This window comes from Pyrenophora tritici-repentis, chromosome 1 (genome assembly GCF_003171515.1).
Source record: "Pyrenophora tritici-repentis strain M4 chromosome 1, whole genome shotgun sequence".
In the NCBI taxonomy this organism is placed as follows: Eukaryota; Fungi; Ascomycota; class Dothideomycetes; order Pleosporales; family Pleosporaceae; genus Pyrenophora; species Pyrenophora tritici-repentis.
In genome coordinates, this window is record NC_089390.1 from 7,308,079 (window position 1) to 7,330,409 (window position 22,331).

The 22,331-nt window shown below is 50.7% G+C and overlaps 7 protein-coding genes across 7 annotated transcripts; 1 reads left to right on the forward strand and 6 right to left on the reverse strand.

The window, feature by feature from the left end:
* Positions 1–49: 49 nt before the first annotated feature.
* Positions 50–2,728, reverse strand: PtrM4_028340 (Dimer-Tnp-hAT multi-domain protein; the record flags this gene model as incomplete). The annotated part of the gene is made up of 1 exon (XM_066103807.1): positions 50–2,728. The coding sequence occupies one exon, from the start codon at positions 2,726–2,728 to the stop codon at positions 50–52; it is 2,679 nt and encodes an 892-aa protein (XP_065966009.1).
* Positions 2,729–4,544: 1,816 nt separating this feature from the next.
* PtrM4_028350 (CaiC, Acyl-CoA synthetase (AMP-forming)-AMP-acid ligase II) lies at positions 4,545–12,943 on the reverse strand (the record flags this gene model as incomplete). The annotated part of the gene is made up of 7 exons (XM_066103808.1): positions 4,545–9,793; positions 10,986–11,280; positions 11,331–11,816; positions 11,863–12,098; positions 12,146–12,188; positions 12,241–12,618; positions 12,665–12,943. 7 exons carry the CDS (start codon positions 12,941–12,943, stop codon positions 4,545–4,547), a joined length of 6,966 nt encoding a protein of 2,321 aa, XP_065966010.1.
* A 911-nt stretch (positions 12,944–13,854) lies between these two features.
* PtrM4_028360 (2OG-FeII-Oxy-2 domain containing protein) lies at positions 13,855–16,854 on the forward strand (the record flags this gene model as incomplete). The annotated part of the gene is made up of 2 exons (XM_001932538.1): positions 13,855–14,295; positions 14,344–16,854. 2 exons carry the CDS (start codon positions 13,855–13,857, stop codon positions 16,852–16,854), a joined length of 2,952 nt encoding a protein of 983 aa, XP_001932573.1.
* Positions 16,855–17,301: 447 nt separating this feature from the next.
* On the reverse strand, positions 17,302–17,658 carry PtrM4_028370 (uncharacterized protein; the record flags this gene model as incomplete). Its single annotated transcript, XM_001932539.1, has 2 exons — positions 17,302–17,326; positions 17,387–17,658. 2 exons carry the CDS (start codon positions 17,656–17,658, stop codon positions 17,302–17,304), a joined length of 297 nt encoding a protein of 98 aa, XP_001932574.1.
* A 788-nt stretch (positions 17,659–18,446) lies between these two features.
* PtrM4_028380 (CaiA, Acyl-CoA dehydrogenase) lies at positions 18,447–19,793 on the reverse strand (the record flags this gene model as incomplete). Its single annotated transcript, XM_001932540.2, has 2 exons — positions 18,447–19,139; positions 19,200–19,793. 2 exons carry the CDS (start codon positions 19,791–19,793, stop codon positions 18,447–18,449), a joined length of 1,287 nt encoding a protein of 428 aa, XP_001932575.1.
* Positions 19,794–20,029: 236 nt separating this feature from the next.
* On the reverse strand, positions 20,030–20,620 carry PtrM4_028390 (carboxymuconolactone decarboxylase; the record flags this gene model as incomplete). The annotated part of the gene is made up of 1 exon (XM_001932541.1): positions 20,030–20,620. The coding sequence occupies one exon, from the start codon at positions 20,618–20,620 to the stop codon at positions 20,030–20,032; it is 591 nt and encodes a 196-aa protein (XP_001932576.1).
* A 276-nt stretch (positions 20,621–20,896) lies between these two features.
* PtrM4_028400 (PcaH, Protocatechuate 3,4-dioxygenase beta subunit) lies at positions 20,897–21,964 on the reverse strand (the record flags this gene model as incomplete). Its single annotated transcript, XM_001932542.2, has 3 exons — positions 20,897–21,210; positions 21,261–21,628; positions 21,678–21,964. The coding sequence occupies 3 exons, from the start codon at positions 21,962–21,964 to the stop codon at positions 20,897–20,899; spliced, it is 969 nt and encodes a 322-aa protein (XP_001932577.1).
* Positions 21,965–22,331: the final 367 nt, after the last annotated feature.

The window sequence follows — 22,331 nt, forward strand, 5'->3', positions numbered from 1 at the left end:
TGGTTGATTGATTGAATATTGATAGACTTAAGGTTCTGAAGGGACGTTTCTATGACAATTCTGCAGGCGGCTCTTCCCACGTTCCTATCGCAAACTCTTCCGTGAGCTCCTCATCAGTATGCTTTGCTGCTGTTGTCGTGCTTGGTGTTGTAAAACCTGCACGAGTCCACCGTTGCAAGCACACCAAAGCAGCCAGTAACTGCGCGCCAATTTTCCGCCTTTGTGGCTCAATTATATCGCCAGTTCCCGCAAAAACGCGCTCACAATCAGAGCTGGAGGCGGGTATAGTCAACACGTCGATCGCCAATCGTGAAAGATGTGGATACTTCGGCTTCAACGATAACCAGTACTGTACAGCTGTTGGACCCTCCTTGTGTTGATCAGACGTCCACATAGGCTCTTTTAACCAGCTATCGTACTCATCCTCCACCTCCAATGTATGCTCGCCGTCCTCATCTAGTATAGCGTCGATAGCGTCGTCAAAGCTGCTCATGGTAGGTTTTGGCGCAGGGGTTGGTGTTGTGGCAGCAGCGGCAGGCTTGTAGGCAGCCCAAACCCGCAGAAACTTCGCGTGCGCGGTGCTCAATTGTGTAGGTTTGTCGCGCCAGAAGCGCTTAGAGTATGTTTTATATCGTGGATGTAGTGCCGTAGCTGCGTAGTAAATGGGACTTTGGAGGATCTTAGTAAAGTAATTGCTCGCTTTTCGCCTCGCGGCTCGCAGGTTGATCGGGATGTGATCTTCGGGCGCCTCAGATGGCTCGTGGTTGACCGATTCGTATGGCCGAAGGCGTGCATCCAGCTCAGTTATCACACTCTCAAATACTGGGATGACCTCGTAGAGTGCGCCAAAACGGCCACACTTGCCGCGGCCTTGGAGGCGATCTGTAGCAAACTTGAGCGGCTGCAGTATCGCCATGTACTCAGTAATCACCGCCCAGTCAGCCGCCGTAAGGCCGTCTGACCTCATCCACCGCGGCACATCAGGCAGCTTGTTTCCTCTAATAGCTGCCTGTTCGTCAGCCTGTTCAGTCTCGCGAATGTGGTACGTGGCGTATGCGTTGATAGCTTGTTGGAGCTGAACTCCGCGCTTAAAGCAGTCGTAATAGCTGTTCCAACGTGTAACACACGGCTTAATTGGCTCGCGAGTGCCGCCGCTGGCGCCTGTGGGCATGCTGTTAACTGCCTCGCGTTGGCAATCTTCAAAAATACTCCACTGCTTCGGCGTGTTGATGTAGTTGATAATATCAAGATACACGCCAAGCGGTCCTTCTTTCCGCCACTCCTTCATGTAAAAATCCTCCATCTTTGTGTTCTCCAGGGCGTTGTTATACGCGTCAGCATCCCTCCCGAACATAATCGTTTGGCCAACAAGGTTAAGTATGTGGCAAGCGCAGCGGAGGCGGCGATCGGAGGCAGAAAAGTGGTACATCGCGGCGAGTTTGTTAACAGCGGTGTCGTTATTGTAAGCGTTATCGAGCACAAAGTAGCCGAGTTTGCTGCGATTAATGCTGAAGGATTGCAGGATTTTGGTTACAGCGTCAGCTATCGCCTCACCAGTGTGGGCACCCACCAGCTGCGGCAGCGCGATGGGTAGGTCAACTATCGCGCCCTTACTGTTGGCGTAGTGAGCAACTACAGAAAAGAAGCCACGTTTGCCGCCTTTTGTCGTCCACCCATCGAAGCTTATATGTACCTTGCTCTCGGCTTCAGCCAACGCGCGCACCACCTGAGGCCGTAGCCAACTGTACAACCTCATCACGAACGCTGACACGCTGTTATGAGACCTCCATAACGCCGCCTCTGCCTCAGGATTAGCAAGCCTGATCATCTTGCGAAAAGCCGGCGTCTCAAACTCGCGGAGTGGTCTGTTGTTGTCGACCAGCCAGAGCGCAGCTGCCTGCCGAAATTCTTGTACGTCGAAGTTTCCTATAGTCTTGTACGCCTCTAGACTAAATTTGACACCGCTTAGAGCTGCCTGACGAAGTGATTGTTGTCCATGTTTGCGGAGAGGTTTGCTTAGGATTGGACCATCTTTGCTGAGCCGATGACCAGGTTTATCAAGCTGGAGGTGCCCGTTGGCGGCAGTGGTTGACTTCGTTACTCGGTGTACACCATTAGGTAGCTTATGAATATGACAGTACTTGCACACAAAGTACAACTCATCTGGGTGGTGAGTACCCTCCTTCCAGACACGCCAGCCGTGTTGAAAAATCCAGCTTGCCTTGCCTCGTGGAGTGCTCAGCGGCGCGACAAACCCCTTTAATCGCGACCAATCGACGCCCTCAAAGTCGCGAAAATCGACGCTCACAGCGCTATCCTCCTCCACCGAAGCCTCAGTGGCAGCGCTAGAGAAAGCTAAAGGCTGTACAATAGAGTCCTCTGGCTTATCAAACATTAACTGCGACTCCCAGGCTGGCTCATCAGTGAGCCGAGAGGCTTGTGAGGCAGCCAAAATAGGCAGTGGTGATGCCCGCCGAGGGCGCTCCTCGGGTTGTTGTACAGGCTTACATGGCGGTTCAATAGCCCGTGTGGGCGGCTCGATAACTTGTGTAGGCGGCTCTGTAGGCGGATCCGGCGTACTTTCTGGCAGCTCTATCGGCTGGGTTGGCTGGCTGCCGTCACCCAACAGCGCTTTGAGCGTAGGTTTGCGCGTACGTTGTGCTCGCTTGAAGGGAGTATCAGCTTCTTCGGCAGCCTCGGGCTTGCGTTTTGCTGGTATAGAGGGCATGGATAAGGCTAAAAGTAAGCCGGAGCCGCGAGAAAGTAAGGTGTTGTTAAATGTTATAAGCCTGATGTCAGTAGCACTAGGAATAGAACATGTGTGAATCGTGTTGTGTATTGTGCTACAGGAATTGAGATCTATGTCTCTGCCAGCTAGCGTTGTGGGCGCTAAGCCTCGTACGTACTAGCCTGGAGTGAGTGAGAGATGGGATGGAACCTAGGTCATATAACTTACACGCGAGTAGGCTTAGTAAGCAAGATCCAACACTAAGAATTCGTCGTTGAGCAGCTATCCCAGAGGCCTCACCTAGGTATCCCCCTCCCTCGCTTACTATCAAACAACACCAATCCTATCAACATTTTGTTCTCAAGATTGGTTGATTGATTGACAGAAATACAGTGGCTAACTGTTGGTTAGTTGGTTGGCTCCGAATCAAACAAATCAAACAACAATATTGATGAGATATTGATTACTGACAACCTTGGAGATGATAGAGAATTTATATGGTGGACACCACGCAAACGGAAGCCCAGCCCATGGTTCCTTAGGTTGCTTTATTTGGGAAACCCCATCCAATGGTAGCCAGTGTCCTTTTGGCAATAGCAAAAAAATCGGCGAAAGTGTAAATTAAAGAATGTTGAGAGCAAAGAGCAGGAGAAGGTATTCATTGATAGCCGAAAAGACCACTCAGTCCATGGCCATGTGTTCAATTAAATGTATACGTCATCATGACGGCACAAGAGCTGGGAAAACATCGACATGGTATTCCAATGTTTTTATCCCAACGATAGCACAGTCTCGTGGGGCCTCTCTGCGTAGATATAGAGGATCAGAGAGAGCCAAGAGAGGAATGCACACGAGAATTGTATCGGATAGTTTTAAGAGAAACACAAAAATGATTGAAATGATCAAGGTAGGGCAAGAGCATCGTAATGACCCGGTAATTTTTTTGGAACGCAGGAGAAAGGTCATACACCTTGCATGGCAATCATTCAATCCATTTTACGGGGAAAAGGAAAAAGAGCAGTCGCACATCTATGCGCTGTTGAAAGACTTTTAGAAACCAGAGGTTGGAAAGACAAGGGAACAGGGAGATGACATGGGGATTTGGTACGTACAATCTTTTTGTAACGCTAAGAAATGAGCCATGAAACATTCACAATTTCGTTTCTGTAATTTCGTTGAGGAAGAGTATGGAGAAAGCCACAAATGTATTGTCGTTGACGTTATTTCAATATTTTGGGAAATGCACAACGACAAGGACATACATAGTACCTAGTATGCTGCTTTTGATGAAAATATGGAACTGAGGGTGTGGGTACAGGCTCCAAAAAGGAGAGAAGGAGCGACCCCCTCATGTCATGTTGGAAGCGTAGAATTGACTTAAGTCTAGACAGCGCAGAAGAGAAGACATGATTTTTTTTCAAGTCGGCTTTTACAGAAGAGCAGAGACCGCAATATAAGAGTATAGTCTGGATCTTTTCTGAACAATTTGTTCAAACAGAGTAATAAATGTTTCGTTCTCTATCTGTGTTGGAAGGCCTTGTACGATCGTACGGTGAATAACAGTAGCTAAGGTAATCTTGTGTATTGGTATTCTGGTGTATGATGATTCTACGAATGTGGGGGCTACGAAGGTATACATAGCGTTGGGTCCGAGTTGGGCCGAAGTAGGATCGAGGCGGTACATTGGGCCTTATTAGGCGACACACCGTGTGTATGCCGACACTGGCAATCTTTTCTTATTGTAACGACTGATGTAAGGAAAAACGGGTCTTCTAAAAAGGGCACAATGAGAGGGATTCCAAATAGGCATATGTGCCTACTCCGTAGGTCGCTGCACAGATCCCTCTACTCGGATTGACAGCTTGTTGCTTTCGATGAAACGTTCTAACGCGCGATTTGGTGTTGCTTTCGTGAATGCGTCCGCGGGGTTGTCCTCTCCGTTGATCCAGCGGATCTCAGTGATCTCGCGACGCTCGTATGACTGCCGAAGCGCCATGATGTCGATCATCAGTCGCTTCTCAGCAGTTGTTCCGAGTTTGACGAGGCATTCATACAAGGAGTATGAATCCGTACACACAATAAGTGGGATCGGTGGTAGACCTAGGCGTCCTGTAATTATCTTGAGGGTTGTTAGGATAGCGATAGCGATGTCGACACCGCTAACCATGCCGTACGTTTCTGAGGCAAGAACGCTCCGGGTAACGCGTTTGCATTTGGTCGAACTCCAATGGATTACGTTACCACGAATATCAAACGTGCTGTCTTGTCGACTCGACTCATTCGCAAGGATAAGTAGGTACCCTAGCTGTGAGCTAAGGTCTTGGTTGTTCGCGAAGGATCCGTCTGTGAACACTACCAGCTTTGCTGTAGCGAGGTCGAGAGGGACGTATCGCAGGCCTCGTTGTATGCTCTCAGATTGCCACTGCAGCCGGCGGTTAAGCTTCACGTATTCTGTGTCCTTAGGTTGTTGTATTTGCGCAGCCGCGGAAAGATCGAACGATGCTTCAGGTTGGCATATCGACGCAATGTACGCGCCACGCGCGCGCTGCTCCATGTACTTCTGTGCTCGGTTTGCTGCCTTCGGATCAATGATTTCGATCTTGGCACCTTGTCCCTTCTGCGTAAGTAGAATCGTGTCTCCGCGCAACGTTAGAGTACATCCGTTGAACTCGAGTGATACTTCTTTGGACAGTCTCTCCTTGGGCTTAGCTCGAAAATTGGCTTTCTGGAGCGCAGCGTCTTCTGCACCAGAGAATGCAGGCGTCCCAATCGCGAGAGTATCGTCTGTCTGCAGGCCCACTATTCCAAACGCTTCCCGTCTCCCGTTCGTGATCAGGAGGCACGGGTCATACGTTGATGTAGCCATGTCGAGCTCCTTGCAGTGGTGTCCTTGGTACGTAGCAAACCAGTGGACTCCTGCTTCCGCGATTCCATAGAGTGGCTTGATTACGCGAATAATTGTTCCCTTGGGATACTTTGTTATAAGCTCCTTTGGGAGGTGCGCTAAAACCGTGCGGAATAGCTCTGTTTGTGCCTGTGGGTACGCTTGCGTGATATCTCGTAGTTCCACAACCATGCCCTCATCGAGTAATGCAGGCGCTAGGGCTAGAATCAGGCGCTGGCTGGCTCGTTGGATGGTTGGCGACTGCGTCAGGATCTCGTGTTTGCCCTCGTCATTGTAACCTTGAACAACGAGGCGTGATTTCTCGTACGGGACCATGGTCTTGCCTTTGACTTCGCGGACCATGCGCGATTTGAAGATACGATACCCGCCGTGTAGAGTTGGATCAAACAGCTCAAAACTGAATACTCCACGGCCGACGAGGTCGTCGATCTCCTTCTGATCGGATGCTTCGAATGGAGCGCCCGGGACGTTAATCACGCCGTCATTGCGTAGCTTGACGGCCAGGGCGTAATCGTCCTCCTCCTTCTTCGACAGGTACTGCACCTTGGGCTTGTTCTTTGATCCAGGTGGGCGGCCCCGCTTGCGCGGCTGAGCCGCTTGGTTGGCTTCCGCCGGTGGTACCGGTAGTGGCGGTTCATCAGCAATCGCTTCGTCTGTGGTCGGAGATCCACCTGTGCCTTGATCTGCGCCGTCTATCGCTGTAGTCAGATCGCGATAGTACGGTTTTACGACAGTGGATCGGAACGTCGTTGGGCCGTTGATCATGTCTACAGTAACATCGTGGTCCTTCATATCGATGACTCTATACGGCCCTTGCCATCCATTCTTCTCGCGCCATACCATCACCTCACTCTGAAGAGGCAGTGACAGTACCCCGTCTGTAGTAGGCCCATTCCTGGTACCAAGTGCGTTGCTCACCGCATGTTCCGCTGAGGCCTTCCGCAGCGCCCTCATCGCTTTCTGGATTGCCTCCGCGCGATGGGTTATCGAGGGAGATGGTGGTGAATCCATGGATATCCGGGGGTATGCACCGAAGACGAGCAGCGTGGGTACGAGCCCGTCTGGGCCTGCGGTGTCGTTGACGGCCTTGACTGCCATCTGCAACACTGCGGCGTCGCTGGTGCCAGTGTCAAGCTCTGTCCTCAGGATCTCGTACGCGCGTCTGAGCGGTGCGTGGTATCTTTCTACCTTGCCGATAGACCAATGGGCCTCGGTTGGCACTTGTTTACATGTGATTCCCATGATCTTCGCCTCTGATCTGAATTCGACTGACGCGAAGTTGGTGCCGGCGTCGTGGGTGACGATATCTGGCGGCCCTTGGTATGTATCAATCCAGAGCAGGCGGAGTGCTTCCCAGGTGTCTTTCGCGCTCATAGACGGTAGAAATCGCGCGCCGTTGAATGTTGTAGCCGAATCGATCACGTGAAGCACTGGTTTCCCACTCAGATACATCACATCTACGAGGATCTCGAAGTTGAATTCCCGATCATCTTTCAGCCTAAACTTGAATCGGCGCGGCGCTGGATCATGCGCTTGGCAGTGATGGCAGAACGTTTGGATCTCTCGGAGCAGCCGTTCATCCACGTCCTCGTGTCCTGCGCGTTTGAGCAATCGTATCAGCCGTTCGACGGCTGGATGCCCGAACCTCCGGTGTAAGCGTCGGAGCTCAGTCTCCGTAAGGAATACGCGCGCGCGCTCTGCCTTGCTTAGGTGGAACCACGGGTGTCCCCATTTGCGAATCACTGGAAAGGTAGCTTTTCCTTGTACCAGCTGGTCCGTAGTATTGTTGAAGTACACGTGGAGCCGGTCCATGTCTTTCAGACAGAGGAGAAACGGGGTGGGTGCGTTCAAGACCTCAAATTTGATCTTTCCAATCTGTGTCGATACATGTGCGGTTCCAATCGAAGTAGTGACGCTTCCTTTGCCAAATTGCACAGATGCGTTTCCAGCAGTAGACGTATCTAGAGTTACGGTGGGGTCCTCAGTTTGGAGCGCCCAGAACTGCTCCTTTCCGGCTGTCGATACATTTGAGGCACCAGTGTCAGGAAGAATGCCTTGGTACGTGATTCGCGAGTATCGATCCTCGATAAGGAACTGCGTTGCGGGCGTAATAGGCTCCTTGCACCTGTAGACGTCTTCTCCAGTCACGTGGTGCAAAAAGGCCTGATCTGTGAGGTACTTAACTGCCAATCTTTGGTCCTCATCATCTTCGTCTTGCTCCTCTAGGAAGAACTGGTCGACTTCTTCCCCCTCGTACGCGACGAGAAATGTGCTAAACTCCATTTGCTCTCCCGTAATCGCGCAGTGTGTGATGTACTGCGCTTTTGAGCGTTTTCTTTCTTCAAGCGTGTGGTTTGTGGACCAACAGCCTGTCTTGCCGCAGACGTAACATTTCTTGTCGATTTGTGTGTTGACTCCAGAGCGGTGCTGAAGCCCACCGCGTCCGCGGGTGAATCCGCTGCGTCCACCGCGAGGGTTGTAATTCCCTCGCAATCTTCCAGAGCTGTTGTTGTTGTACCGACGATCCAAGTAGTACTGGCTATCCGTATCCGCCTCAGTGAAGTTGACGGAGACGGTCATGGCGAGTGAGTTTTCGATTGACGATCGCAGATCTCCAAACAGAACCTCGCATTCTAGAGACGGCTTGTAGAGTGCCATCTCGAGCTCCTTCACGCCTCGGCATGCTGTGATTACAGTCGTTCGGAGCGCGTATTCTCCCATGTACTGCTGTCCAAGTGCTCTTTGACACAATTGGAGCTTGTCCAGCATGATGTCAAGGACCTCGTGGAGGTTCTTTTCGGGGTTCTCCCTGCGGACTTTGACAAACGATGTCGTCGTCCAGTCCGCGTAGTAATGGCCGTGGTTGACGTCTGTGTCGAAGTGGTTCTTGAGCTTTGTGTAGGCAGTCAAGAACGTATCCATCCGCTGATCGACGAAGTGGAGGTAATACTCCTCTGCGCGGCCGTCGAGAATCCGTGGAAAGACTGCATGGAACTGCCCTGGCTCGATGTCTGCGTGATAACAGATGCTGTAGAAGATCTTCAATTTATCGTCTAGGAGGTCGTACGGCTTTCCCGTATACTTTTTGTCTCGGTCCCACATTTTCACGAAGACATTGATCGTCTTAGGATCCAGTTTCTCATTGCCAAACTCGATTGGTGGAACTGCCTTGTACGGGTCTGTTTCACCAGAGGGCACAATTGGGGGAACGCTCAGTCCCTTCGGACGTTGCGGGTATGCTGGTGTATACTCGCGGAATCGGTCGAAGTTGTTGTAGGTGAGGGGAGGTTGCTGACTTTGGACGCGCTGATAGGCTGGCTGCGGTGCGGATTCAGTTGTCTCTACAGGCTGGCTTCGGATTGGTTGGTTTTGGGCTTTCTCAATCGTTTTTGCTAGCTGGTCCTGAATCTGTTGTTCTTCCTCAACGGTCTCCTGTCGTCCTTGCACACGGGCGTGGGTCTGGTCTTGATCGCGGGTTTGCCGACTGTCTACGTCTCGGCCTCTTGTCCTTACAGGCGTTTGGGTTCGGCTCTGGGCCTGGCTTGATAATCTCCTGTCTGTGGACTGTACTGATCCTTCACTGCGTTGTTGCCGTAGTGCCCGCTCTTGCAACATGTGCGCAGCTGATCGTGTGTCAAACACAGCCGACTGGAATACGTCCTGAGGCCATTCTAGGTACTCCTCCATGCGTAATAACCTAGCTAGAGACTCACTAGGTGCCATATTAATACGGCCAGTATACACTCCCTTAAAGCGGAGGATCCGCTTTAGTTCCTTTGTGTATATTGGCTGGGCACGTAGGAACATTGCCTCTGTCCATCCTTCAAAGTCCTGACGGAACTCCCAAAAGAGTTCTTCATCTGCTGTTGGTCGATCTGTATAGTCCGCAATCGCACGCGCAATGTACGTTGTTGCTGTAGTAATCCCTACCTCATCGTCTGGAGCTTCAACGTTGTCCTCCCAAATCTCTGGATCGATGTGATGCCATTCTCTTGGTTTTATGTTTGTGGTCCCTAGTAGCGCCTCTAGTGTGGGTACCACTCTTCTACTACTGCTCGCCATTCCTACTGCCGGTGTCCTGGCTACCGGTGCTCTTTCCGATGATGTTCTCTCTCCTGCTATTGTGTTCTTGTTGACGCTTGTTGCGCTAGCTGCGTTCGCTAGAGATGCGTCGGTGGTCGTGGGTTGTACACGGGTCAAATCTCAACCGGTCGGTTGGCGCGTGTATAGACGGCGTCTTGGAACGCTTCTGATACGGCTGTAACGGTCGGTCGCTAGCCACGAACGACGCCTGATATAGCTAACAGTGAGCTTAGCATAGATAACTCCGCCTTGCTGATATAGGCAATCTAGGGAACGCGCGGGGTAAAGAATCTATCTCTTCTTAACCTAACTGTCTGTGACTGCCGTGCAATCACTGATCAGTGTTGGAAGGCCTTGTACGATCGTACGGTGAATAACAGTAGCTAAGGTAATCTTGTGTATTGGTATTCTGGTGTATGATGATTCTACGAATGTGGGGGCTACGAAGGTATACATAGCGTTGGGTCCGAGTTGGGCCGAAGTAGGATCGAGGCGGTACATTGGGCCTTATTAGGCGACACACCGTGTGTATGCCGACAAAAACTCAATATGATTGAAGTAGCGACCACCACCACCACCACAAACGCAGAACATTCGCTGCATCTTGTACAATTTTCAAAGCAGACACCAACATATAATCTCCCATGAAGTTCTTTAGTTTTAGAAAAAGAAGAAAAAGAGACACACTGTCACATAAAAAGTATGTTTTTTAGAGAAATCCAGGCCAGACCATAGATAAATGGTAATTCAATCTTGAAAATAGGAAGATTTTGGTAAAAGAGGGTCAATCACTCGCTCCATGAGGAGTACGAGTCGAATTTTAGTAGCCAGGAACAACATGCCAGTGTCGTTGTTGTAATTTAGGACGACCGCATAAGAAGCACTAACCCTATTTTTATAAACAGGAACAACATGCCGGCGTTATTGTTGTAATTCAGGATAACCACATAAGACGGAGTAGCTGCCATTTAGAAGAGAAAGACCAGCGGCAGACATGCTAAGCCTGTAATAGTTTTTTAAATTGGAAGAGGAAAGCCGTCGTCAGACATGCCGAGCAACGAATTGTGTTTTAAAGTAGGAAGCATGAGATACAGAAGTGTTAGGAAAGAAGCAGAGCAGAGGGCAACGGGTGACTTTTATGTGTGTGAACGCTGTAGACGCTAGCTAATTGTGGTGTAGCGTGTACGTGACAAGAGTACATCTAACGCAGACCAACTGAATGGCGCTACTACAGCTTGCTCCCGGCTTGGCGTCTCTTCTCCTTCTCACAGTCTCTCAGCAATCGTCGAAGAATCTTGCCCGATGGCGACTTGGGTATCTCGTCGACAAACTCAACACCACCGCCTAGCCACTTGTATCGCGCCTTGTGCTGTTCAACATACTTTGTGATATCTCGAGCAACAAGGCGATCGTTGTCCTCGAGCCCAACAGACGAGGCCTTGACGACAAAGGCCTTGGGTACCTCCCCGGTTTTCTCATTGGGGACCTGGATCACGGCACAGTCCTTGACCATGGGGTGGGACAGGAGATGAGCCTCGAGCTCTGCCGGTGCGACTTGATAGCCCTGTTTAATAATTAGCGTTTGTTTCCCTGAGAGGAAACTCGAGTACCTACCTGTACCTTGATGAGTTCCTTTATGCGATCGACAATGAAGAGGTGCTCATGACCCGAAGGCGCCTTTCTGAAAAGTGCTTCGTCTCCCGTGCGTAGCCATCCATCTTGGAACGTCTCTGCATTGGCCTTTTCATTGTTGTGATAGCCTAGCACGACAGAAGGCGACTTGATCAGTAGCTCGCCGGGTTGATCGTAGCCAGTGATCTCTTCACCCTCAGGCGTCACAAGTCTACATTCAGTGCTTGGAATCAGAGAACCAACTGAACCAAACCAAATATCATCGGGAGCAGTCGAACAAGCACAGGGACTTATCTCAGTAAGGCCATATACCTGTCGGAGCTTCCATGATGGGAATATCTTCTGCAGCTCCGTCATAATTTTAACCCCTAGGGGCGCTGAGCCTGATAAGACGTTCCACACGGAGCTGAGATTGTATTTGTCAAGTATAGGTTTGCTGTTGATCATCTGAATGAAAATTGGGGGAGCCTTGATAGTTAGCTGGTGCAAGCAATCATTCAGCCATTGTACATACTAATACCATTGAATTGATCTCGTAATCCTGTATCATCTGAAGCATTGTTTCAAAGTCGTATTTGGGCATGACGATAGTGCCGTCGCCACGATAGACGTTGAGGTGACCGACGACAACCAAGCCAGCGATGTGAGCCATCGGCATCAGACCGAGGGCTTTCTCAATATAGTCTGATTGATTGCGCACGTCTTTGATGATGGTATCACGGTATACTTTTTCATGGGTGAAGTTTTGCACTATTCACGATTAGTCTGGTTTGGAGATGACATCTTGGGCAACTTACATGTATTGGCGATGACGTTCTGGTGCGATATCATGACTCCTTTCTGAATAGGAGGTCAGCATGACGGCTTCCTGTATCAGCGAAAAGCTACTTACGGGTAGGCCAGAGGTACCGCTCGAATAGCAGAGATATGCTGTCCTCTTGGCGCCATGTCCGGGTTCCCAGTCCAATGGCGGCAGGCGATCGAGCTTGCCGCCCTCGCGAATCAAGTGGTCAACCGTTTTGAGCCCTTCTGGGGTACCTCTTCCAGCAAACTTCTCAGGCACCTCAAGTATGTATATACGGTTTTCCGGTATGCCGGTATTCTTGGCCGCAATGCGAGCTGTTTCGAGCAAAGTCACACAGGTGAAGAGGGCCTTGGCACCAGAGGTCTTCAACTGGTATTCGAGTTCAGAGGCGCTGTATCCGGCGTTGGCGGGTGTATGGATACCACCCAAACGAGTGGTAGCCCATGCTAGCGGAACCGTGTCAATCTGGCAGCCATCAGTACCGATTCAAGCCTTGCGCTGATATACCCACAGTGTTCACAGAGAAGACAGCAATAACCTTGTCCCATTCAGACCCCTTGTTTGGATCAAAGCCGAGCTCCTTTGCTAGACCACGTGCGAGGTAGTCAACACGCTCCTGAACCTCCAAGGCCGTGTACGTCTTGCCAGTCAAACCACACGTGAATGGATTGTGCGAGTATCCGAGTGGGTGGCGGCCATAGATGTCGTTTAAGATGAACTCGCTGATGGGAATCGAGTCTGGTGGGTCGAACGGAAGCTTCGGCACCCATGAAGGAGGATAGAAGGGCATGCTGACAGCTTGCTAGCGGTACGTTGGATATGGGCTGCCCTGCGGAGATGTAGAAGGATGCCGTCTATGGAGCTCCAGAGGAGAGTGTAGGGGGCATGGCGACGATGCGGCTCAGCCGGGATTTAACGCTGCGTCTGATGCTCGCACTGACGTGAGCATATTGAGACGCGCCGATTGCGACGGGGTCAAACATCTTAGCAGACCCATAGCCGGCATTGCGGACAAGCTCCAAGTGTGGGGAAGCTGTTGCAGGTGTGGAGCCGCGGTCACTCCTTAATCGGCTAGCCTAAACTCATGATCCGCACTACTGGTAGGGCCGACATGCATCGCCCTAGACATAGACCTCTTTGCTTTCGCCCAAGTCGGTGATTGCGGTATAGATAAGATAGTTGACCCAGAGGTTTTCCATGACATTGAATTGCTGTTTGCTTGTGTCTAATGGTACGGTTCAACTCCACATGACCCCCCTCCAGACAAAGACAGGTAACTCGCCATCTCAACCACGCTCAGAAGCTGAGATGGAAAGATTGCTAAACAGTTGAACACTGGCATTTCATCATTATCGAGGTCCCTGCGCGCTTGCCATGGCACGATTCCCTCTTACGGTATGGCGGGGCAGGTGCCAACCGCGTCTTGTGTGGCGACCCTCTTCTCTCTCACTCACCTCAAACAAATGACAGATGTTCATTAGTCTTGAACACTAGAGAGAGCACTGGCCACTGAGTTTACCTTTCCACTGTCTATTGTCGACCTATCTTTGCTCGTTTCCTATTTTACCCCAGTGCAGTCTCTGCGCATTGCTGGCCCCACCTTTTCTACACTTCATATATAGTAGACCTCGCTCACTCTTATCGCATTCATTTACTCCAAAACTATTATCTGGAGATCAGCAAAGTTCTCAGCTCACCAAAATGGCGCTCTCAAAGCGCGGTCATGACGACGCAGCTGCACTGGAAGATGCCCCAGTCACTAAGCAACCCAAATTATTGCAAGAATTGGAGCAGACCGGAATGTTAGATGTTCCAGGCAACTTTGGCTCTCTTTCCTCAGGACGCCCGAAGCGTGAACGGAAACCTCCCGAGAAGTACTCCGATGTGACCCCTCAGCCCTCTCCTAGGAAACGGACAACAACAACACCGAAGACGACAGCAAAACGCTCTTCGAGGAAGCCGGCAACGACTACGAAACGCGGTTCGCAAATCTCAAAAGGACTCAAGAAAAACTCTAAAATACAAAGTCCCAAAGTCCTGCTAGGCAGCTTCTCACCAGCCATTGTGCCCAATCAGGAACCAGAGCATGAAAGTGAAGAGAGCGATCTGTCACCGCTACCACCTTCTTTGCTCTTAAGCGCGGTCAGTAGCTCAGAGATTTCTTAGAAATAACACTGACCAACTTTTTAGATGATCACGGCTGCTGATAAGCAGACTCTTCCACTGGACAGGTCAAGTGAATGCGCTCAAAATGTGCCAGCACCGCTACCAGCATCTAGTCAGAATTTCATACCAAACACCTCGCAAACCGAAGCCACCAAGTTCCAAACACTTCCATCACACCCCTCAACGGCTCAGACACCCGAGGATCCTCTACGCCAGACCCCGCAACAAGCACATACAGATAACCAGACATCGCCAGTGCAACATGCGTACCTGACCCCCGGTTCGGAGCCCTACCCAAATATACAAGTCGCGCACGAGAATTTAGATTTGAAGTCTAATCTAGAACTCAGGGAACAACACACACCCCCTCAGGGTTCATATCAAATAGAGCCGACCCAAGTTTCGCCTTCGACGCCACTTGCAACAGCATATGCACGTTCAGATGCTACGACTGAATGTGAGGATATGGAATGCTCATCGCGCCATGCCTCGTTTCGGGTAGATGATGACCTGCAGCATCTCCGCGCTATAGCTGAGCAGCTTCTTGGCCAACGTAATGTAGGGCAAAACAAGCCGGAACCCATTGGAAAACCAGAAGTGTGGGCAGAAGGGCGACAAGAGCTTTGTGAAACATTGCACTACTTTCGTAGCTACCAGAGTTCCAGTTACGCCACAGGAGGGTTTGTACGCGGCTTCATGTTCGACAAACTTGCGCATGATCGTGACTATATCGATAGCGATGTCATCCTCTCACGAGCAGGTGGGGGTCGAGTGAAAGACAAGGACTCTGGTGAGATGAAAGCTGGTAGAGACCAGAAAGAAGATTCGGTCGCTGCAGGTTTGAGGAATTGCATGCTCAGTCGCAACCCGGTGGTTATCATTACCGGAGTCGACAATCCACACATTCCATCAAAGCCACCACACCAGTATTGTGTACTTGACCACTTCAAGCCCACACACATCTGGTCTGAGAAGAGTGGCGGGAACGAGATGGTGCGATATCGGTTCGAGAAGCTCAACACGAAGAAAGATTCTTGGTGGCGAGCAAAGGACGGCCCAGATGTTGCCACACTTGGCTCACTACCACCCCCAGTTGAGAGACAATGTGGCTCATGTGGCGTGATATCCCCGCAAGTATATCTGAACGGATGGATGTGTCTACGCTCGACTTGCGCATCATTTTGGAAACTTATCACCGCGACACCTGGCCCTGGGAACAGCACCTCCTTGCAAGAGCCGAATGAAGCGTCTCTCATCTACGACCCTCGGTTTCTCAAACAGAAGACGCCCTGGGTCAACGACGATCGCGACTACCCGCTCGTGTCTAACACTGCCGAGCTATCACCGCACGCTCGGCCGGGTGACAACACATCTGTCGCATTCTGGTCTGGGATAGTTTGTCCTAAATGCGGAAGCTGTATCCCACGCATCAATTGGACTTGTTGGACGTGTCCCAACACTACTTGCGACTTCGTTCGGTCCCCGCCACACACACTCATCCCTGCCCTTTCTCTTCGGGACCCATTCTGGCCCGTGACCGACCTAGATACACATTCCAGAGACACATACTCGCCTCTGATCGATCTCAATGTATTTCTCAGTCATGGTTATCGCATCAACCGGTTTAAGCTTCCGGGAATCGATGGCTTCGTAACTCACATGATTGCCAACAAGACCGTATTAGAGGAAGACGGTGGCCCAGACGCCATGTTCGAAGAACTCCAACTGACAGACATCGGACTAGAGCGTCGTTCCATGCCCAGTGGTCAGCTGAAAGGGCCCAACTACTGCCGCCAATTCTTGGTAAACTACGGCATGCCTTATAAATTCATCGCAACGACCGCGTCTCGGTCCTTCGACGGTGCCGCCCGTGCGATCACTAGCACGCGCAGCCGCTTAAACTGGGCCGCCAAACTCCTTTTCTCCCAGAAAACCGGAAAGAGCATGCAAGAAGTAGCCGAAGACTGTAAAAGACAAGAATTCAACGAAGTCCTCGCCCTGGGCTACTTTCAAGGCCAAAAAATCAACTACCACGATGACGGCGAATACGGTCTTGGTCCAACCATTGCCACCCTTAGTCTTGGTGCGCCTGGCACAATGCGCATCCGCATGAAGGCCCGACAATACCACGGTATATCCTCTAACACAGGCCTCTACGACGATGCTCCCCCCATCCCCGGTTGCCAAAAGTACGAGGACCGTCTCGCCCTACAACCCGAACTCGACGCTTTGAAGGAGCTGGTAGACACCAAGCCATACAACTCGAGGAGGAAGCAGATACCAAAGGAACTGGAACTTAACATTAGGGGCCAAGCAAAGGAAGTGCTCACTATGCAGTTAGGTCATGGCGACATTGTGATGATGCATGGTGCCGAGGTGCAACAGTATTACGAACATGCTGTTGAGCATGAGGGTAGTTTACGGTTTGCTCTTACGTGTCGTTATATCGATCCAAAGTCCCTCAAGGAAGAGGACAGGCCTGCGTATGCGGTGGAAGCAGATGGGGAGCGGTATGATGGTTCGAGGCTTTTGTAAGTGTCGATGAAGTTTCTATGTTAGAGCAAGGCATAAGGAAACTTTACATTCACAACAAATGTATATTTAGACAGTTCAGATCAAGGAGTATAATATCGCTATTGAGATTCCTTGATCATCTTGACGATGTTTGTCACCATCTGTGATTTGCAGGCTTGTTGTTCTCCTCTATCGTAAATTTTCTGCGTCGATGTAATCATTTGAAGACTTTTGGATGAGGTGATTTTGGGGGTGCCTCAGGTCGATTGTACCATGGTGCCAGTGTCGCGACTATATTTATTTGTTATTAAAAGACATCAAACAAGAACAAGAAAGCGGAAGTTCCTAATACCAAGAAACAACGGCATGCTCATCCAAAGTAAAATAGAACATATGCATTCTCATCCTCCTCCTCGTTTTCTTCACTCCATCCCACTTTCTCAAACCCAAACCCTCATTCCTCCCTAATCACTCACCAATGTTCGATACATCACTACAGAAACCCGGTTAGAAAAACGCAAATCATCTCAATTTCCTAAAAACAAGAACTTACTAGCCGCACCCGAAATAACTGTCGCCCACAAGCCGGGAAAGACACGTCACATAGAACAAGGGCGAGCCGTTGAAGGTAGTCGGGCAATCAAAGGTGGAATATCCGAAATGGTTTTCCCTGCCTATGCAAGAGTTGAGTGCGGGTCTTCCTTTCTCGTAGACAAGATTCTGGCCGTATTCGCACAAGATGTATCGTCCCCAGGCGCATTTCTTGGTAGAAGCAGAAGCAGTGGTAGCTAGTACAAGGCCAGGATAGACGATGGAGAGCTTCATGGTGCTGGATCGTTGATGTTCGTTTGGGGGATGGTGGGTAACTAATAGCCGCGCCGAGGGGAAGAGTAGTATCAAACAAAGGTAACAATCTTGTTTACGTGAGCGTATCTGGTGTACCATGGTCCTGGTAGAACAGTACCACGGGACGCAACATGATGAGCCAATGGCGCGCCTTGGAAGGCTCGAAATTTCATGTAATTGTAACGAGTACGTTGAAAGTTGGAATCATTGTTATTATCATAATGCGATGATCATGTAGTATCAACAAGGTCGTTGTGTTTCTGACTTTTGCAAGACAGGATACAGGATACCCCTTTCTTACCTTGGCATGCATGTCAACCCAGTGCTCAATAATAGAGAAATCATATTCTAAACTTCTTAGTCAGAGTAGGACAGGAGGAAGAAGGGGCGAATTCTGCAGGTTTAGTTACATTGGAATGCTTGATGGAGCTCGTGCCATGTCATTGTACATGCGAGCTATGACAGTCGAACCGGAGAATAAGGGCCGCAAGTCAGCATAGTAAAGCTCGTACAATGTTGTGGTACTGTATCCGCTTTTGTAGGCTCATGTCTTTCTGTCAGCTTCCGGCTTACGTCCACCGCCTTTCGTAAGCTCGTCTAATTGTGCGGTTTGGGAAGGCAGGGGAAGGAAGGTGATCTCGGGATAAGATGTTGGGGCGCAAAAGATCTACCTGTTACTCCCTTACTAGGTTGCTCCCTTAAGAACGGAAATCAACAAAGGATATATCTTTGAACCTTCTTAGCTTTTGTACAACGTCCAGGACTACTCACACATCTTGCTTCCACTCCCTGTTAAACGCACGTCCAATGACCATTCTCCGAACCTCACTCGTACCCGCGCCAATTTCGTAGAGTTTGGCATCCCTCAGTATCCGACCTACGGGCACCTCATTCATATACCCCATTCCACCCATCAACTGCACCGCATCAGCCGCCACCTCGCTCGCCCTCTCGGCCGCATACAGTATCGCGCCCGCGCAATCCTGTGTCTTTATATCTGGACTTGCGTGAGACTCATCTACAGCTCGCGCCACGCTATACGTGAAGGCCTGGGAGGCGCGGAATTTGGTGTACATATCTGCCAACTTGCCCTGCACTAGCTGATTGTGTGCGATGGGAGTGCCAAACTGCTTGCGCTGATGTGTATACGGTAGCACGTTATCGAGGGAGGCTTGCATGAGACCAAGGGGCCCGGCAGAGAGGACGAGGCGCTCGAGATCCAGGCCTTCCATTAGTACGCGCACGCCTCGGTTGACCTCGCCTAGGATGTTTTCACGGGGTACAAAGACATTTTCAAAGACAAGCTCGCCTGTGTTGGAGCCACGCATGCCGAGTTTGTCTAGTTTGGAGGCGACGCTAAAGCCGGTGGTCGCGGTGTCGACGATGAAGGCGGTGATGCCTTTGCTGGCGGCTGTAGGCTCTGTTTTGGCGTACACGACTATAGTGTGGGCATCTGGGCCCTATTCTTTGATCAGCATCTGCCTTGGTTCAACTGTCAGGTACAGAGAATGGAGACTTACGTTTGTAATCCACATCTTAGTCCCGTTGAGCAAATAGCCACCATCAACCTCCTTGGCTGTCGTCTTCATACTGACAACATCGCTCCCAGCACTATGCTCACTCATAGCCAATCCGCCAATCTTCTTCCCACTAATCAATCCAGGCAGATACTTTGCCTTTTGCGCGGCATTCCCGTTCAACATGAGTTGGTTCACACACAACTGGCTATGCGCCGCATAACTCAGTCCTATGCTTCCACTCGCCCGTGACAACTCTTCCATGACTACGCAATGCGCCTGATATCCCATTGCTAGGCCACCAAACTCCTCGTCGGCGGTTATGCCGAGGAAACCGGCCTCGCCAAACTTCTGCCACATGTCGTTGGGGAACTCATTCTGCTTATCGGTGCGTGCGGCGATTTCTTCGGGTATCTCGCGCCGGGCAAATTCGCGGACTGAATCACGCAGTTCGTCGAGGTCGGATTGGGTGGGTGGCGTGAAGTTTGTGGGGTGCTTTGTTGATGCGTAGCGCTGGGCGGCTGTGAGGACCGTCCTTGGGCGGACGCGTGTTTGGCGGATGCTGCGTGTGAGGAGGCGGGGGGCTAGTGACACCATTGTGTATGTGTATGTGATTCAGTATAAAGCAAATTGTGAGAAAAATTGGACAACAAGGCGGGTGAAGTAGTCATTGATGGCATATTGAAGGCAAACTACATGTTCGGTTTGCGACGGCTGATGGGCCGAGGCACCTTCCTAAAATGCGGAGGGACGCTAGTATCCGGGACAGCGGATGTGTTCCGCTGTGAGCCTCCAACACTCTATTATCAAAACTGCATCTACATACATAGGGCTCACAACTCTTCAACCTTCTTCATACGCCTCCCATTACACTCACCCACATCCAGTGCTACCAAAAACCTACTCACAGCATTGTACGCCGCAATCGTCGCAGTCAACTCCACGACCAAACTATCATCTCTCAGCACCCCTTTGACCATGTCCATAACCTGCTCTTCAACCTGCACTCCAACAGTCATCTGATCCGTGTAAACCATGACCGCATACTCCTCCTTGCTAAATCCCAGCAATCCCTCCCTCTCTACCATCCCGTGCCGAGTGACGGGTAGTTCGAAAATTGTCTGTAGCACCTCCTTGGAGACGCCTGCTTTGAGTGCAAGGGCAGCGTGAATGTCCCATTCGTGAACTGCATGGTTGAGAACGGCAATGCGGCTGATGGCCAGCTCTTTGAGGTTGGGAGATAGATTGGTCTTCGTGCGAATCGCTCCGATGAAGCTGTTCCAGCCGTCTGCTACGGCGGGGCTGTGCAGTAGGGCGAGATCGAGGGGGATGAGAGGACGGGGCTTGCGTCGCTCAGCGATGCGTTGGTAGATTTCAACATCTTCTTCATTTACAGGCACACTTGGAGCATAGGGAACACGCATTTTAGATATGCTGATGGATGTGAAGGGGCGGGAGTGGGACGTGGTGTTTCTTAGAATTGAACTTGGCAGACGTAGGTGGGAGAACATTGATGTCTGGGAAGCTGGGCAGAGGGGCTATATATACCTGTTTTGCGGAACTGGGACGGATATACTTGCCGGTTGGTATCACATCATTGGTTTGATTGGAGGTATCACAAGTAATCATCATTTTCAACTCAAGAATTCGAAGTAGTTTTGAAAATCTCGCTATAAATATTTTGACCAAAAAGAAACCATCTACAGCCTGCTTTGCTCATCAAACACGTTAGGTAGCCTGGGAATACCCTCCAATCTGCTGGTCTTCTTTCCTGATGGAGCCAAAGTGACGTTGTATTCCAAGTCAAGCTTCGCCTTGGGGTCGTTGCTCGGCTTGAAGTCCAGCAACAAGTCGTCCTTGACCGCGAAGACTGTGTCGTTGGTAACCCATTGGTCATCACGGGGGTAGAGTTGGGTGATCAAAGGCTTGTAGTTGTCCGCTGAAACCATAAGATGGATGTGGGCGGGACGGAATGGGTGACGGTCGAGCGTCTTGAAGAGTTGGCCAGCGGCGCCTGCTTGATGTTAGTTGTATTCATGTGGTAAGATTAGATGTTTGACGTACCATCGGTAGGCAGTGAGTACGCCGTGGGCTTGTAGCAGTAGTACCAGTACTCGCCCTTCTCATTTGTAGTGAACTTTCCCCTCAAGTTGTTTGGCTCCTGGTTCTCAGGATCCTGGAAATCGTACTTTCCGTTCGCGCTCGCCTGCCAGATGTCGATGACTGCGTTGGGGATGCCCTTTTTGGTATCAAGGTCCCTGACTACACCGTGCATAAGAGTGGTTTGGCCTTCGGGATGTTCGTTGCGGATGATGGTGTCGCCGAGCTCGCGGAATGGGGAGTGAGGCGACCAGAAGGGACCGAGAATTGTGGATGAGGTAGGTGTCTCGCCAGACTCGTTGATGTGCTTGTGTGCGATCTCGTCGACCAATCTATAGTGTGATTAGCAGACATGCAGGGAAAAAACAATGGCCATCTTACGATTCTACGCCGAGAACATCGGAGATACGATGTGCCTCGTTTCTCGTAGCAGTGGTTGTCTTGCCGATGGAGTTTACAAATCGTACACCCTCAAACCACTCGTCGTTGGTCAACTCAACTTCGCGGATAAAGTCATGGAGATGCCTGATGAGGCTGCTCATGACAAAACGCGTCCTGTCTGGCACATTGGGTCCAATAGCATTGATGACGGCGTCAGTGAAGTTGGGATCGAAGCGGTGGGAGCCATTCTCCTGCACGTTTGGGGCTTGCTGTGTGTTGGGGTTCATCTTGAATGTTTGGAAACAAGGCAAAAGGGGTATCGAGAGATGTCAAAGGTAAATGCTGTGTAGTCAGATGCTACCTGGGGCACGAGGGGTTTATTAAATAGCTCTTCAGTCTGGCCAGCCGTACCCAACCGCACCAGCACCGTTAGCAATGGCCGACCCTCTAGCCGCGCTCAGGCGATATGTCCATGTCGGATCCGTGTGCGGCATGCTACGCCGCTTCTCAAACGTGTTATGGTGCAGGGAGCGACAGTGCCGAATGTTGCGATGGATGCCCCGCCCTGACAGCAGAGGATTGGCGAATGGGAAGGAAGCTGATGTGGATGAAGTCTTAACCGGCACTTTTCCTGCGCGCGAACTTAGCGCCATC